General features: G+C 36.5%; 1 protein-coding gene across 2 annotated transcripts; it reads left to right on the top strand.

Moving 5' to 3' along the window:
* The first annotated feature begins 792 nt into the window (after nucleotides 1–792).
* LOC306887428 (arf-GAP domain and FG repeat-containing protein 1-like) lies at nucleotides 793–12321 on the top strand. Of its 2 annotated transcripts, XM_079445134.1 has the most exons (15): nucleotides 1074–1771; nucleotides 1914–1962; nucleotides 2259–2352; nucleotides 4249–4364; nucleotides 4517–4667; nucleotides 5522–5642; nucleotides 5879–5983; nucleotides 6524–6556; nucleotides 7589–7777; nucleotides 7945–8029; nucleotides 8204–8250; nucleotides 8638–8721; nucleotides 9623–9736; nucleotides 9928–9998; nucleotides 11199–12321. In XM_079445134.1, exons 3-15 carry the CDS (start codon nucleotides 2299–2301, stop codon nucleotides 11244–11246), a joined length of 1218 nt encoding a protein of 405 aa, XP_079301260.1. In that variant the 5' UTR covers nucleotides 1074–1771; nucleotides 1914–1962; nucleotides 2259–2298; the 3' UTR covers nucleotides 11247–12321. The 2 variants fall into 2 exon arrangements, with proteins under 2 accessions (XP_079301259.1, XP_079301260.1); XM_079445133.1 differs by lacking the exon at nucleotides 1914–1962 and having other exon boundaries at nucleotides 793–1771.
* Nucleotides 12322–12686: the final 365 nt, after the last annotated feature.

The raw sequence follows: 12686 nt of genomic DNA, 5'->3' as shown, positions 1-12686 counted from the left end.
TCTATTGATGTAAACAAAGTAGCAGCAAGTCCTCTACTACAACAAAACTCATTTGTCACATTATAGCATAATAGTAAACTAATTTGTACAGAAACATCAAAAACAGGGTTTCTGCAGGTTTTATTGAGGTAAATTCACATTTCAAAGAGCTTTTTAAGACCAAGTTAAAAACAACAACAACAACAAATAAATAAATTGAAGGGAACACAATTTAATATGTACTCTAAATGTAAATGTTTATGTAAATGAGTTTTACAATTGTATAAAATTAGCAACACTTTTTAAAGTACAAAAAAAATACAACTTCCAACAAATTACTTCTCGATTATTTAATTAAAAAAGGCTTGAATACCTGTGTCCCCAACCAATAAAATATGGAAATAACCTTGCAAAAAGTGTTTTTCCTTAGTATTGTTTTCCAGTGCAAATGTCTCAAGATTCTTAAATCAAGATACATTTATATGAGAGGCAAAATTGCATAAGAAGCCTTGTTTTTTTGTGTGTGAAATTGATTAAATTAAGTAGGTTTATAATTAAAACAATAATAGTTCAAAGGGAAAACGCATGTTCATACCTCATTGACAGATATTGTTTTAAACTCACTTAATTTTGTTCAGTTTTTCCAAGCCTTCGAATTAAGACAAGGCCTGCAGAAACTGGGAAATATGGCAATTGTGGTGATTTTACATCTTACATTTCTGTTAATGAATTACAGCTAAATCGGATGTTTGGAGAAAGCGCTACCTCTGCTGGTTGGAAGTCGCCACTGCAGTTCACGCATCCTGTGTTTTCACTCACTGCAAGCCCAGGAACCAGGCCAGCATTACATCAGTATAACTGCTGAGATGTCTCCGCTAATATGATTTAACACAAGCGTGTGTCAACAGGATGCACTCACTTCAAATCCATCTAAAGCGTGCGCCATTCGATCACTAGGCTATTCTTTTTCAGTCGCGGTGCATGGGGGACACTTCATGTAAAGAGTTAATTAACACACGAAGGACAGCATTTTTTATTTCAAACGTCATACAGAAGGGCGTGATAAACCCTACTCGCGTCCAAGATAAAAACCTCACATTGCTGGTTAACCCTGGAAATAAATAAGCACAAAATAATGAGCGCGCAGCCATCATAAACAAAATATTGTTAAGCAGATTAGTCCCCACTTATCCCGTTGCGTTCACGCGCGCTTTCCAGAGTTGCCTCCTTCGCCCTCGTCTTGCTTTCTGTTCGCAGTCTCCCCAGAATCTGCGAGAGCAAAGACGGGTGCGCAACAGCAGAGTCTGACCGGTGTGATACGGAGAGGAATCAGCAGAGCGAGGAAGAATAATGATCCCGGAGGAGAAATCCGCAGCAATGAATAAATAAACAGGGCGGTTGTAAAACCCCGTGCGGATCGGCCATTCGTGACCACGAGAGACTAGCTACGCATGTAAGATCGTTTCATGTCAATTCAAGTAAGTCAGACCTCCAGCCGCATAGTCGCTCTCAGAATGCGGGCGTGAGAAGAAACATAGGATACTACGGCGGGGGAATTAAAGCGCAACGGCGGGCGAGTGGACGTCTTGAGGGCCAGGGGGTGTGTGCGACTGCAGGACACCAGCATGTCGAACCGAAAGCACCGGGACAACCAGGAGATATGCGCCCGCAAGGTCCGAGAGCTCGCCCAGACGGGAGTGAACAAGCACTGCTTCGAGTGCAGCCAGCCTGGGGTGACTTACATCGATATCACCGTGGGCTGCTTCGTATGCACCTCATGCTCCGGAATGCTGTGAGTGATTATGCATGTGATTATGTCAAGATGTTTATGTTTTGTACTGGCTATTCTTCAGCAAACTCTGGAATATACGTGGCTTGTGTGAGTTGTGTTTATATTCAAGACAGTCGGTAATTAACTACTTTGTTGTTTTCAGGCGTGTCCCAGTCTCGCTTGCGTTACGTATCATTCCGTCACGATTTCAGGTTTGGCATCCATATAAGCGTGTTTTCTGCATGCCAGCAAAGGAATGGTGTGATTCCACTACTGTTTCTAAGTTACACGATTTCAGTATGCAACTGCACTCACAAACACTGGAGGGAGGGGGGCAGCCCGCTTCCTTCACGGTTTCGTAATTTGTTGCTGCAAGAGGTCCACGGCTCTGTCACGTCCTGCACCGTTTATCTCACACGTTCCTGCTGTTTGTGTTCAAATAAATGCCAACCCGTTGAACGTTTCTTCCCAGTTTCGCGTTTAACCACGCAGTTTGTTTATGTTTCAGGAGAGGGCTCAACCCACCCCACAGAGTTAAGTCTATTTCCATGACAACCTTCTCCCAACAGGAAGTGGAGTTTTTGCAAAACCATGGCAACGAGGTGAGTGACAGGTCTTTCCGAGACAGCTGCTAACCAGTTGCCTTTTAATTCTGAGGTAATGTAGGCTGATTAAATCTCTTTCTTGAATTTTTTTTACACTTAAAATATTTTAAAGATTCATTTTTGGCATGTTTGCCTTTTTATTATGATAGGAGAGTATATGAGACAGGAAGTGAAGTGGGAGAGGGGGTACAGGATGGGAAAATGTCAGAAGTTATTAATGCCAACACAATTAAAATATTTAATATAATTTAACGTAAAGTGGTAGTTTGTCCCATACCTTGCATTCCCTTTTTTATACACTTAATGTATGCACTTTTCCGTAATAAATAGAGTGCTTTTTAGGATATCATATAAATTGTCAAATTTGTATTGGTGGTGTATACCTCCCTGGACCCCAAAGTAAATAAATTGATTTAATAAAAAGACATTATTGCTAGTTAATATTTGCCGATTTAATAATCAAAATATGTTAATTAATATTTTAAATTGTTTATCATATACTATATTATATAATCAAACACAAATGGTCGTAATTATAGATAATTGCTTGGAAAAAAATGTCAGAATCAGAATATAGGGTTACTTTTGTATGAACATCAATGGGGAAACATTTTTTTCGCCATCATAATGGTAAAAATTCCTGACCCCTGGACTAAAGAGTAAACCCAAAGCTCAAAATAAACATAGCACTGAACTGCTACTCTTGCAATGGAGGCATTGACATAGGAGTCTTAAGCAAAAATTCAACACTGACTAACATTAAAAGGGAACCTTTTATATACATATACATATATAAAGATTATATAGTGCTAAAACTTAATAACATTGTAACAATAGCCACAAAAAGCAAAAAAAATCTGTATTAGAAAAAGCAAATATAGGACAGATTTTGCACAGACATATGTCTCATTTCAACAACCTCACAAGTAACATACTCTAAATTCTAATAATAGAAAATACCATATGTGTAAGGGATAGACTTTCACAGTTTATTTTCAGCTGTATTTCTTAAGTGGATGTGTGTCATAGTGCATATGTAGTGAAACTACCTAGTCCATCCTCAGAAATGAAACACTGAAAACATTTGATGTCTTCAAAAATATAAACGACAAAAGCAGGCTAACTTAGTAGTGCATTGTGCAAATGTTAGATAGCTTGACACTAAGAGCCTCTGTTAAGTTTTGTATTAAATCATCTGTGTTTAAATGCTGTGTGGGCACAGCATAATATATAGAGAGTTTTTTAGTACATAATATACTGCGGTTTTCCCATGAGCATGTGAGCAAATCTGAATGGGGCTCAAGTACAGACACTGCTTGTATAACACTGGCAAAAAAATTCATCTGACTCACTCCTCCTCTTTACTGTCAGTAAAGCACTTTGAGTATGAGAAGGAGCAGACAGGCACAGCAAGTATCAATGCTAGTGGTGACATTGAAGCGTATGATAAATGAAAACCACACGGCTAAATTGTTACTAATCCATACACAAATCACAAAGTGTAACTGAGCCTGATAAATTGCATCTAAGCTTATTCAATGCTAAAAATGTGTGCATTTGGACTCCTTTTTATGTCACTGAGCATCTGGGTCAAAGTCTAATTTGTTAAAGTACCTCAGAAACAGTAGCAGTTTGAGGTTTACATTAACTATTAATGTTCAATAATAATAAAGCTTTTAAAGTTAATTGCAAACACAACCACAAAAATGCAACATGCTTTTTAAGTAGTGTTGCGCAATCTCAATTTACATTACAATGCTAGCAAATATCTCCTGAAGTCTCCAAGGAAGTGCTCTGTGCTATATGAGGATTAGCCTGTAACAGGCTGTATAAACTTTGTTAATGAGGCTTTAAAAGAAGATTAACTATGTTCTTGGTTTATGGGGTTGTTAGGTTGGAAGGAGGACCTGGCTCTGCATATTTGACCCCAAAACAGACGGCTGTTTTGACGCACGTGACACACAGAAGCTGAAAGAGTTCTTGCAGGACAAATATGAGAGAAAGAAATGGTGAGTGAGAAGAAGTGTGGTCATAAAGGCAGTTTCAGTGTGGATCGTACTGAATGATCAATACACGCCCTAAAACATTCTGCTTTTTCTCCCTGCATTATCTATAGATGAAAGTATGCAAATGCGATACTAAGAAGTGTCTTTTTCCCCAGGCATTTCTCTAAAAGCAAGATCCGCAGGGATGCGAATGAGTCACCATGGGCTCCAGGGGTTCAGGCTGTTCCAGCTCCACACGGACCCGCTCAGAATCAGCCTCCACCTGGACATCCTCTGAACCCCACAGCCCGGCCCACTCGTACATTGGTGAGGAAAACATGAGGAAAGCTCAGGAACAAAACAAAATAAATTGAATAGACAAAAGAAAATGAGAGCGAAATGACAAAAAAGTTCAATGTCTTACTAAATTTATTTTGTATATTGGTTTATTAAATTTATTATTATTATTCTAAATGATAATTTAGCATAATCAATCATTTATTATTATTATTATTATTATTATTATTATTACTATTATTATTAGACTAATAGAACAAACAAAAATGTTGACCCTCAGTCCTTAATGTAATTTCTTTTCCATTAATATTATGATCAATAATTATTATTATAAATGCAAATTACTAAAGGATTTTAGAAAGAAAATAGATTATACAAATAGGTTTAGTGTCAGTAAAGTTCTAAAGCTGTAATGTTACTTTAAAGAGTTAATAATATAACAATAAAAATAACAATTATCATTATTATTACAGAAAATGCATCAAATGATTTTACGAGGAAAAATAGAACATACAAATTGGCTTATTGTCAGTGCTTTAAAACTACAATTTCACTTAAATTAACTAAAGCATTATTCTTATAAATGTAAGAGAAATTTACATAAAATTATTTTACAAAGATAATAGCGTAAAACAGGCTTAGCATCAGTAAAGAAGACTAAAACTGTAATTTCACTTGTATGAACTAGATCTAATAATGAACTAATATAAGCACATTTCTGATGTATTGCTTGATTTGAACTGTAAGAGTGAAAGAGGGTTTTGGATGGAGCTGTCTAATATGCTTTCATCTCTGATCTGAAAAGCAGCCTCAAAATGTGTCACACCGAGGGTGCTGATCTGATTTTTAATACTGTGTGTGTGTGCGTGTGTGTATTCCCACAGTCCCAGTCCCAGTTGTCAATATGGGACAGAGCTCCTGCTGTCTCCCCAGCTGATAGCCGTACTGAGGTGTTCACTGCCAGGCCAACTCGCTCACAGAGCTTCAGAGATCATCCCATTAAAGGTACAGCCTTCAAACTCTCTTCTCTACCCATCTGCTCATCTTTCCTTTATTCAATCTGTTTTTCTTCCTCTTTTCCGGTCTTCTCTTCCCCTCCTTCTGTCTTGTCTACCTCCCTCCTCTCCTGATTATTAACACAGATGTACTGTACTGTGAGTCATCATTAGACTATGATTTTTTTTTATTTTTTTTACTTTTATTTAAATGTTTTAATGTTTGTTCCTTGCTCTTAATCTAAGACACATTGTTAAGTGGTGTGGAGAGACAGAGGCCAGGAACAATTTCTTCTGGAATGGGACACCAGAATCATCCCTCCTCCTTTCCAGCCCTTCCACGTCCTTCAGGTACAAACACACACACACACACACACACACACACACACGCGGATTGTGTCTATCACATAAAATACATTTTTGTAAGTATATAATAGGCTTCTTTTTATTTAAACCTGGAAATAAATAGAATGTTTTTAAACACTTAAAACAGAGAGTTTTGTTTTAAATGTAATGATTTAAAATAAAAGTTATGTAAAATTTACAATAATATATTCAATCTAATTCAGATTAGAAAGTAATATTTAAAATTCTGTAATATTTATAAACCACTAATCAGCTGTAAGCAAATTTGTGACATTCAAGTAAATGAAATTCATATGAAATTCATGTACATTTTAGAGTTAGACTTTTCACTTAAAAATGTATCAAACATGTTATATTAAATTAGAAATAAGCACTTTAATCTACAGTCTCAAAATTATGGATTGCAATTTATATCTGCATTTCTGTAGTGTTTAAAAATTCATTGTCTCTCAAGTCTTTCTTCATTATTGAGCCATAACAGTTTCGTTTAATCTCATCTTCCTTTCCTTATCCTTTATTTCACAGCAAGCAGCACTTTCAAAAACAGCTTTACTTTAGGTAAGTCGCTTAAACGTTATATGTGATTATAAGTGATTGTGCAATGCAGACATTAGACAGCTATACCTCAGACCATCTGGCTGCAATGCTGAGTGAGCCTGCCATGACAAGTAAAAAGAAAATGCATTCATTACTGTGCAGATAAAATTTTTGTGCATATGTGAGCATATCACAGAGAAAGAAACAGAAAGAGGCAGAGGAAAAGCTTGACACTATGCAGAATCAAACCCCCATGGAATAATGCTGTTAACAAGAAACCAGTGGAAAGACTATGGTTTAGATCAAGATCAAATGACCAAGCTAGTCTAAGTGTAAGATAAATCCATTCTGGATGTTAGCTGTTTGTGGCCACAATATTATATAAGCCAGTACAGTGAAACAAGCTACAAAAGCTTAAAAACTATTTAAAAAGAAAAACACCTTAGTTCATCAACCAGTTTAGCTGAGCTTCAGAGATGTTTCTCACTGCAGTGGCCTCAGACGAAGTTTCTAAATACCAGCAGTGCCATGCTAAAGTCACAGAATGATATTGAATGTGTCCTGCGCCTGCTCCAGCCAGCTACTTCAAAGCCCTACATCACAGCTCTGCCAGGTCAAGGAGAGACAATCTGCTCTTTGATAATGAAAAAGGCACAGGCTTTAAAGTAAAGGTATATTTAGAAAATCAGCCAGACCTGCACCTGCTTTGTCTCACATCTGTACTCACACATAACCTGATGTGGAAGAATGTGTAGAATTATTTGTAGAATATACTGCAGCATTAATATTATAGGTCACACTTTATTTTAAGGTCCAATTCTTGCTATAAACAAACCATCCACTATGAATTTTTGCCTCAATAAACTACTAATTTGTTGCTTATTAATATTTAGTAAGTTCTCATTTTCATTAAAGTGTTTAATCTAATATTTATATTTTATTTAAACTTCATTTCAGTTCATGAAAATTATTTTTAATAGTTTAAGGTAACAATAACACGGACTTCAAAAGCATTTAAAGCACAATAACTGATGGCCTTTCTGATTGGTTCAGGTCGCTCTCTGTCAACTGGGGGTGGAGCTCCATTTAGAGCCTTCCCTAAATCGCTGAGTTTGGATTTTGGGGGTCTAAGCCACGCCCACAATACTCTAAGTTCTGCTGCTCCGCCCCCTGTCACTCAGGATAAGTATGCAGTCTTATCACAGCTTGATAAAGTGTTCTCAGACAACACACCTGTCACAGGTAAGAAAGAAGGTTCTGGGTATTATCTATGCTTTTCTTTCTTATAACATTATTAAGCCAATCCATAAGATAATTCCAAAATCTCAATATATCAAATAACCTAAAAGGTTTTGTTGCTACAGTATATACAGTATGTACATTTGACCATCCCTTTTACACTTTTGTAGCCATTACAACAGCTCCCTCTGATGGACCGCCTCAGTATGGCACCCTCTTTAGTAACCGACTATCCTCCAGTTCCACCCCTGCAAGGTAAAACTTTCAAAAAATAGAAGTTATTACACATAAGCCAAAACTAAATAGAAAAACAATATCTTCCAACCCACATTACTGTTAAGATGTTTGTTAATGGCTAAAGACATTTCTGTGTACTAGTGTATTGTCTTCTCAGTTTCCCTCAATCAGTCTATTTTCTCTCTTTTTCAGCTCCCCATGTGTTTCAGAGGCCACCTCTGGATCTCAAACTTTTGCAAGTGAGCAGTTCAGAGTAGTAGTTTATCTAGATAACCCACCCAGAACTGATTGTGATGTACAGCAAGCACTGTCTTTCAGTTTTCAACTTTAACTTTAAAGCAGTTATTTTTGAGTAAACAAGTAATAGTAGATGTATAGTAGAAATATATAGATCCTGAATTATACCATTTCCCAGAGTTTTCTAAACAGAACCGTAGCTTGGGTGTGACATGCAACATTTGGATGACCTTATAGCATGACTTCAAAAAATCTCTGAGATGGAAACATCTGTAAATTCACAATAATTAAGTCAAAGCAGGGATTGGATCCAAAGTATAATTTGTGCTAATGAGAGACCTTCTGCAGTGTGTGACACATAACCACACTTTTTTTCCTCTCTGATTCAGATTTCCCAAACCCCTTCAATTCTACAGCCAGTTGTGCCCAGCCCGTTCTGTCTCCCAGTAACCCCTTCAAAAGCACAGCCTCAGGTAAGAGATGTGCGCCCGAGTTCACTTCATATTTTGACTTTTAGAAAACAGGAAGACTGCAATTCAGCACAATGCAGTTTTTGAAGTTTGATGCTATCAGCACTTTTGGAAAGATAGGATCAATTTTTATCTTTAACATATCAAATAAAGTATGTTTATGGACTGAGGATATCTTAGAAACTGACTGTAAAGAAATACATTCTATCCCTATAGTCTCTTGACCGCAGATTTACCAAGCCTTAATTTTCTCACTGAAAGGTCTATGCAGCCAAGGGTCAGTATTAATCTGATTGTGGGACTCATAGTTATGTCTTGTGAAGGATACATTTTTACAGTGCTATAAATCTGACAGAGTGTACTTGGCTTAAAAGGAACTTAATCCATAAAGCAATGAATCTGATAATTGGATATGCTGGATATAACTATTGTTGCGGGACTACTTCTAATAAATCAAATACTCCCACAAATGCTGTAAACCTAGTGTTAGATCTCAAAGCCAACAAAAACAGTGACGTCACCTGATGAAATTCCAATGCAAAGAGAGAGGTCTGCTGGATTTATTGTTGGATGAATTCCAAGTGTTAGAGGAAATAATACACTTTGTTTTTAGCAGTCAGCACATTTATCTTGATTTCCTGAACAATGAGTTCAACACTCTTTTCAAACATGCAAAGTAAAACACAACACTATTTATATATTGTCTGACTGCATGTCTGCTGATCTACACATATATATATATATAGACATAAATAGAAGGACGGACGGATAAATAGATGGATAGACTGATTGATTCAGTCAGATATCTGATGGACGGACAGACAGATAGATAAATAGATAGATAGATTCACGTTTGTTGTATTTAACTGCAATGTTCAAGACATCATGCCTTTCTGACTGACAGATGATGCCTCCTCCTCCTCCTCCTCAGCCATCTTTCCTCAGTCTGTCTCTTTTCCTGCACCCACCACCCAAAGTGCTTTTTCACACCAACAGTCTAGTAACCAGGAAGCAAACGGTAAGTATACCAAGCTTAAATCTTTAAATCTGCTTAATGGCAGTGTTCTTAAAATAGTGTTCTTAAAATAGTCCATTAATCAATTAAAAGAATCAGTCAGGAATTAGCGCTTAAGAAGAGGACAGAGGCTGCTTTGTTGACTTGAACTGAAATGTGTGCTATTTTTATCTTGTTGGCTTGTTTATTTGTAGGTTTCAACTCATTTCCTGCCCCTGAGTCTGTCCCTAAAGTCCCACGACCAATGTCTGTCAACCCTTTTACTGTAAGCATGATCTTCTTTCTATGCTAAGAGTCAATAAATAACCCTGTGCCTATATATTGTAAATCACTTACAGACCATAGTTTCAACTGAATGACAGACTATGTGCCTCATACAGTGCTGGGAAGCAATTGATTTTATGTAATCTGGATTACATAATCAGATTTTAAAAAATCAATTACTTGTAATTAGATTACATTACGTTTGTCACACAGAAAATCGTGAGGCCACACAGCATAAATGAAATATTTTGTCTATTTTTGTTTTACTTTGAAAATTATTTATTTCTGTTGATTTACAATTTTTAAGAGTTAAAGGAATAGTTAACCCAAAAAATTGCTGAAAATGTACTCAACCTCTGGCCATCTAAGATGTAGATGAGTTTGTTTTTTCAGTAGATTTGGAGAATTTTTGCATTACATCAATTCCTCACCAGTGAGTCCTCTGTAGTGAATGGGTGCCATGAAAATAAGTGTAAACAGCCAAAAAAAAAAAACATCACAATAATCAACCTGTGTATTAATTAACTTCAAACTGTTGCTTCTGGCTAAAATATGAGTCCTCTAATATTCTTTCTTTAATGAAAAAGTTGCCTCGCTAGAATCAGGATAAAAATATGCAAAGAACAAGCACTGTTTACAAGCAAAAACAGTCCAAACAAACATGTCAGTGGATGTTGATTTAAGAGGAAAACAGGGGGGTGGATGTTTTCACTGGATTATGAACATATTTTTTAATGAATAACATTTTAATGATGAATTTGTTTATTACAGACATGCAACTTTTCACTTCATAAAATGGTAATTTATGGACTGGAGTGGTGTGGATTACTTGTGGATTATTGTAATGTTTTTATCAGTTGTTTACACTCTCATTCTGACGGCACCCATTCACTGCAGAGGATCCATTGGTGAACAAGTGATATAATGCTAAATTTCTCCAAATCTGTTCCGAAGAAGAAACCAACTCATTCACATGTTCATCTTTACAGCAAATTTTCATTCTTGGGTGAACTATTCCTTTAATTCCTTTAGCTTTTTATCAATTTACGAATCCCCTTCAGTTCCTTCACAAATCCTAGTTTGAGAAACCCTGCCGTCATGTGGTGTTTAACCAGCACTAGTCTTTTTATTTCTACAAGCACACAACATTTCTTAGTATATGTGTGTGAGGGGTTAAGAGTGTTTCTATGACTTCTCTTAGGGGAATGTTTACCCGAGCAGAGGAGCATCACTGAACCCTTTCATCTGAACCACCTCGGCCCTGGAGAAAGAAGAGAGCGAGTGGAGCTTGTTTACTTTGCCATACCTACAGAAAACACCCAACACTTGTGTGTGTGTGTGTGTGTATATGTATGTGTGTGTGTGTGTGTGTGTGTGTGTGTTTGTTAGCAGATATTGTACATATAACTATTTGTACACGCTTTGTTGTATGTGTGTGCGCGAGTGTGTGTGTTTGTACGTGCCCTTTTGTACCAAATGCTATAAATTAACCTTTGTGTGTGTGTGTGTGTTTGTGTGTACAATTCTGTGGATTTTGCCTAATATCAGAGGAATTTTTCTGATAATGGGAGAACTTCAGATGAAAGGTGCTTATGAGAGCCATTAACACTCACAAACACACACACAAGCTGCTGCTTTGACCTTCTCGTGCCAATATCACCCTAACCTGAGTGCCCACTTACTTCACTCAATCACTGAGGTCGACACATTACAATAAAATAGTAGCTTCAGATCATCTCAGTAATGCATTTCTCCTCAGTGCCGATTTGGTTTAATTGATTCATTTGCATGTTAAAAAGACGGCATAAACAAAACTTTTTCACTTTTCTGTCTGTGTATGCCAGGCTCGTTTCTATTTATTTTGACGTTGACGTTTCATTTCAAACGTTAATAAGTATTTGTGTGTGCATTGTTGAACTGCATGCGCTTCTCAAGATGAGCAGGAAGCTGCTGAATGTACTGCAGTTTTAGTTGTTATGAGGGAAAAAAAGTTTCTTGTATGGACCAAAAATTGTCTAATATCGTCAAGTTTTCTGTATAACGTAGAGATGGTTTCTTTTGCAAAGGATTCATGTAGAATGTCTTTGTATCGAGATGTATCCATACGCATAAAGCTATCCATAACTGTTGTGTCAATGTGTATTGTCTGTGTGATGCAAATCAAACTGAATTTGCTGCTTTTGGAATTTCATGCAATATCTTTTTATGACAGCATCATTTATATTTTTCTGTGAAGATCATTATTGCATTTCAAATGTATTTGCACTCTATGATCATTAGGGCTTTCAACTGAAAATTAAAATGAAAAGTATAAATTTCACCTCACCTGACCTAGTCTAATTATTATGATTGATAGAGTTATATATAGTTGAAATAACTGGTTAGTGGACATGTCAAGCAATGTCCTGTGCTAAACTTAATCTAAAACTTTTTTGTATATCTAACTATCTATCCATTTATGTACTTCTAAATATTACTTTGGTGAACCACTGCAGCTTCTAAAAATGCACACATCATCACCCTATACGGTTATACATATAAATGTTATTTAATTTTTAACCTAGAATCCTAAAATTCCTGTCTACGTTGTCAAATACCCAGCTGCAATGGACCAATTAATTCACTAGATGTCGCAAGTAATCCATTTGAATACGACTAAATAAGTATCCAAAGTATTTAATCAAGAATT

Source organism: Barbus barbus (genome assembly GCF_936440315.1).
Source record: "Barbus barbus genome assembly, chromosome: 2".
In the NCBI taxonomy this organism is placed as follows: Eukaryota; Metazoa; Chordata; class Actinopteri; order Cypriniformes; family Cyprinidae; genus Barbus; species Barbus barbus.
This window is presented reverse-complemented; position numbering and strand designations above follow the sequence as displayed.

What these genes read in the sequence shown, in the direction of transcription:
- LOC306887428 (XM_079445133.1), top strand. Translation starts at nt 1,605, where the DNA reads ATGTCGAACCGAAAGCACCGGGACAACCAGGAGATATGCGCCCGCAAG. An exon ending in ACCTCATGCTCCGGAATGCT is followed by an intron (nt 1,772 to 2,258) that starts GTGAGTGATTAT and finishes TTTATGTTTCAG; the next exon opens with GAGAGGGCTCAACCCACCCC. An exon ending in AGCCCTTCCACGTCCTTCAG is followed by an intron (nt 5,984 to 6,523) that starts GTACAAACACAC and finishes TTTATTTCACAG; the next exon opens with CAAGCAGCACTTTCAAAAAC.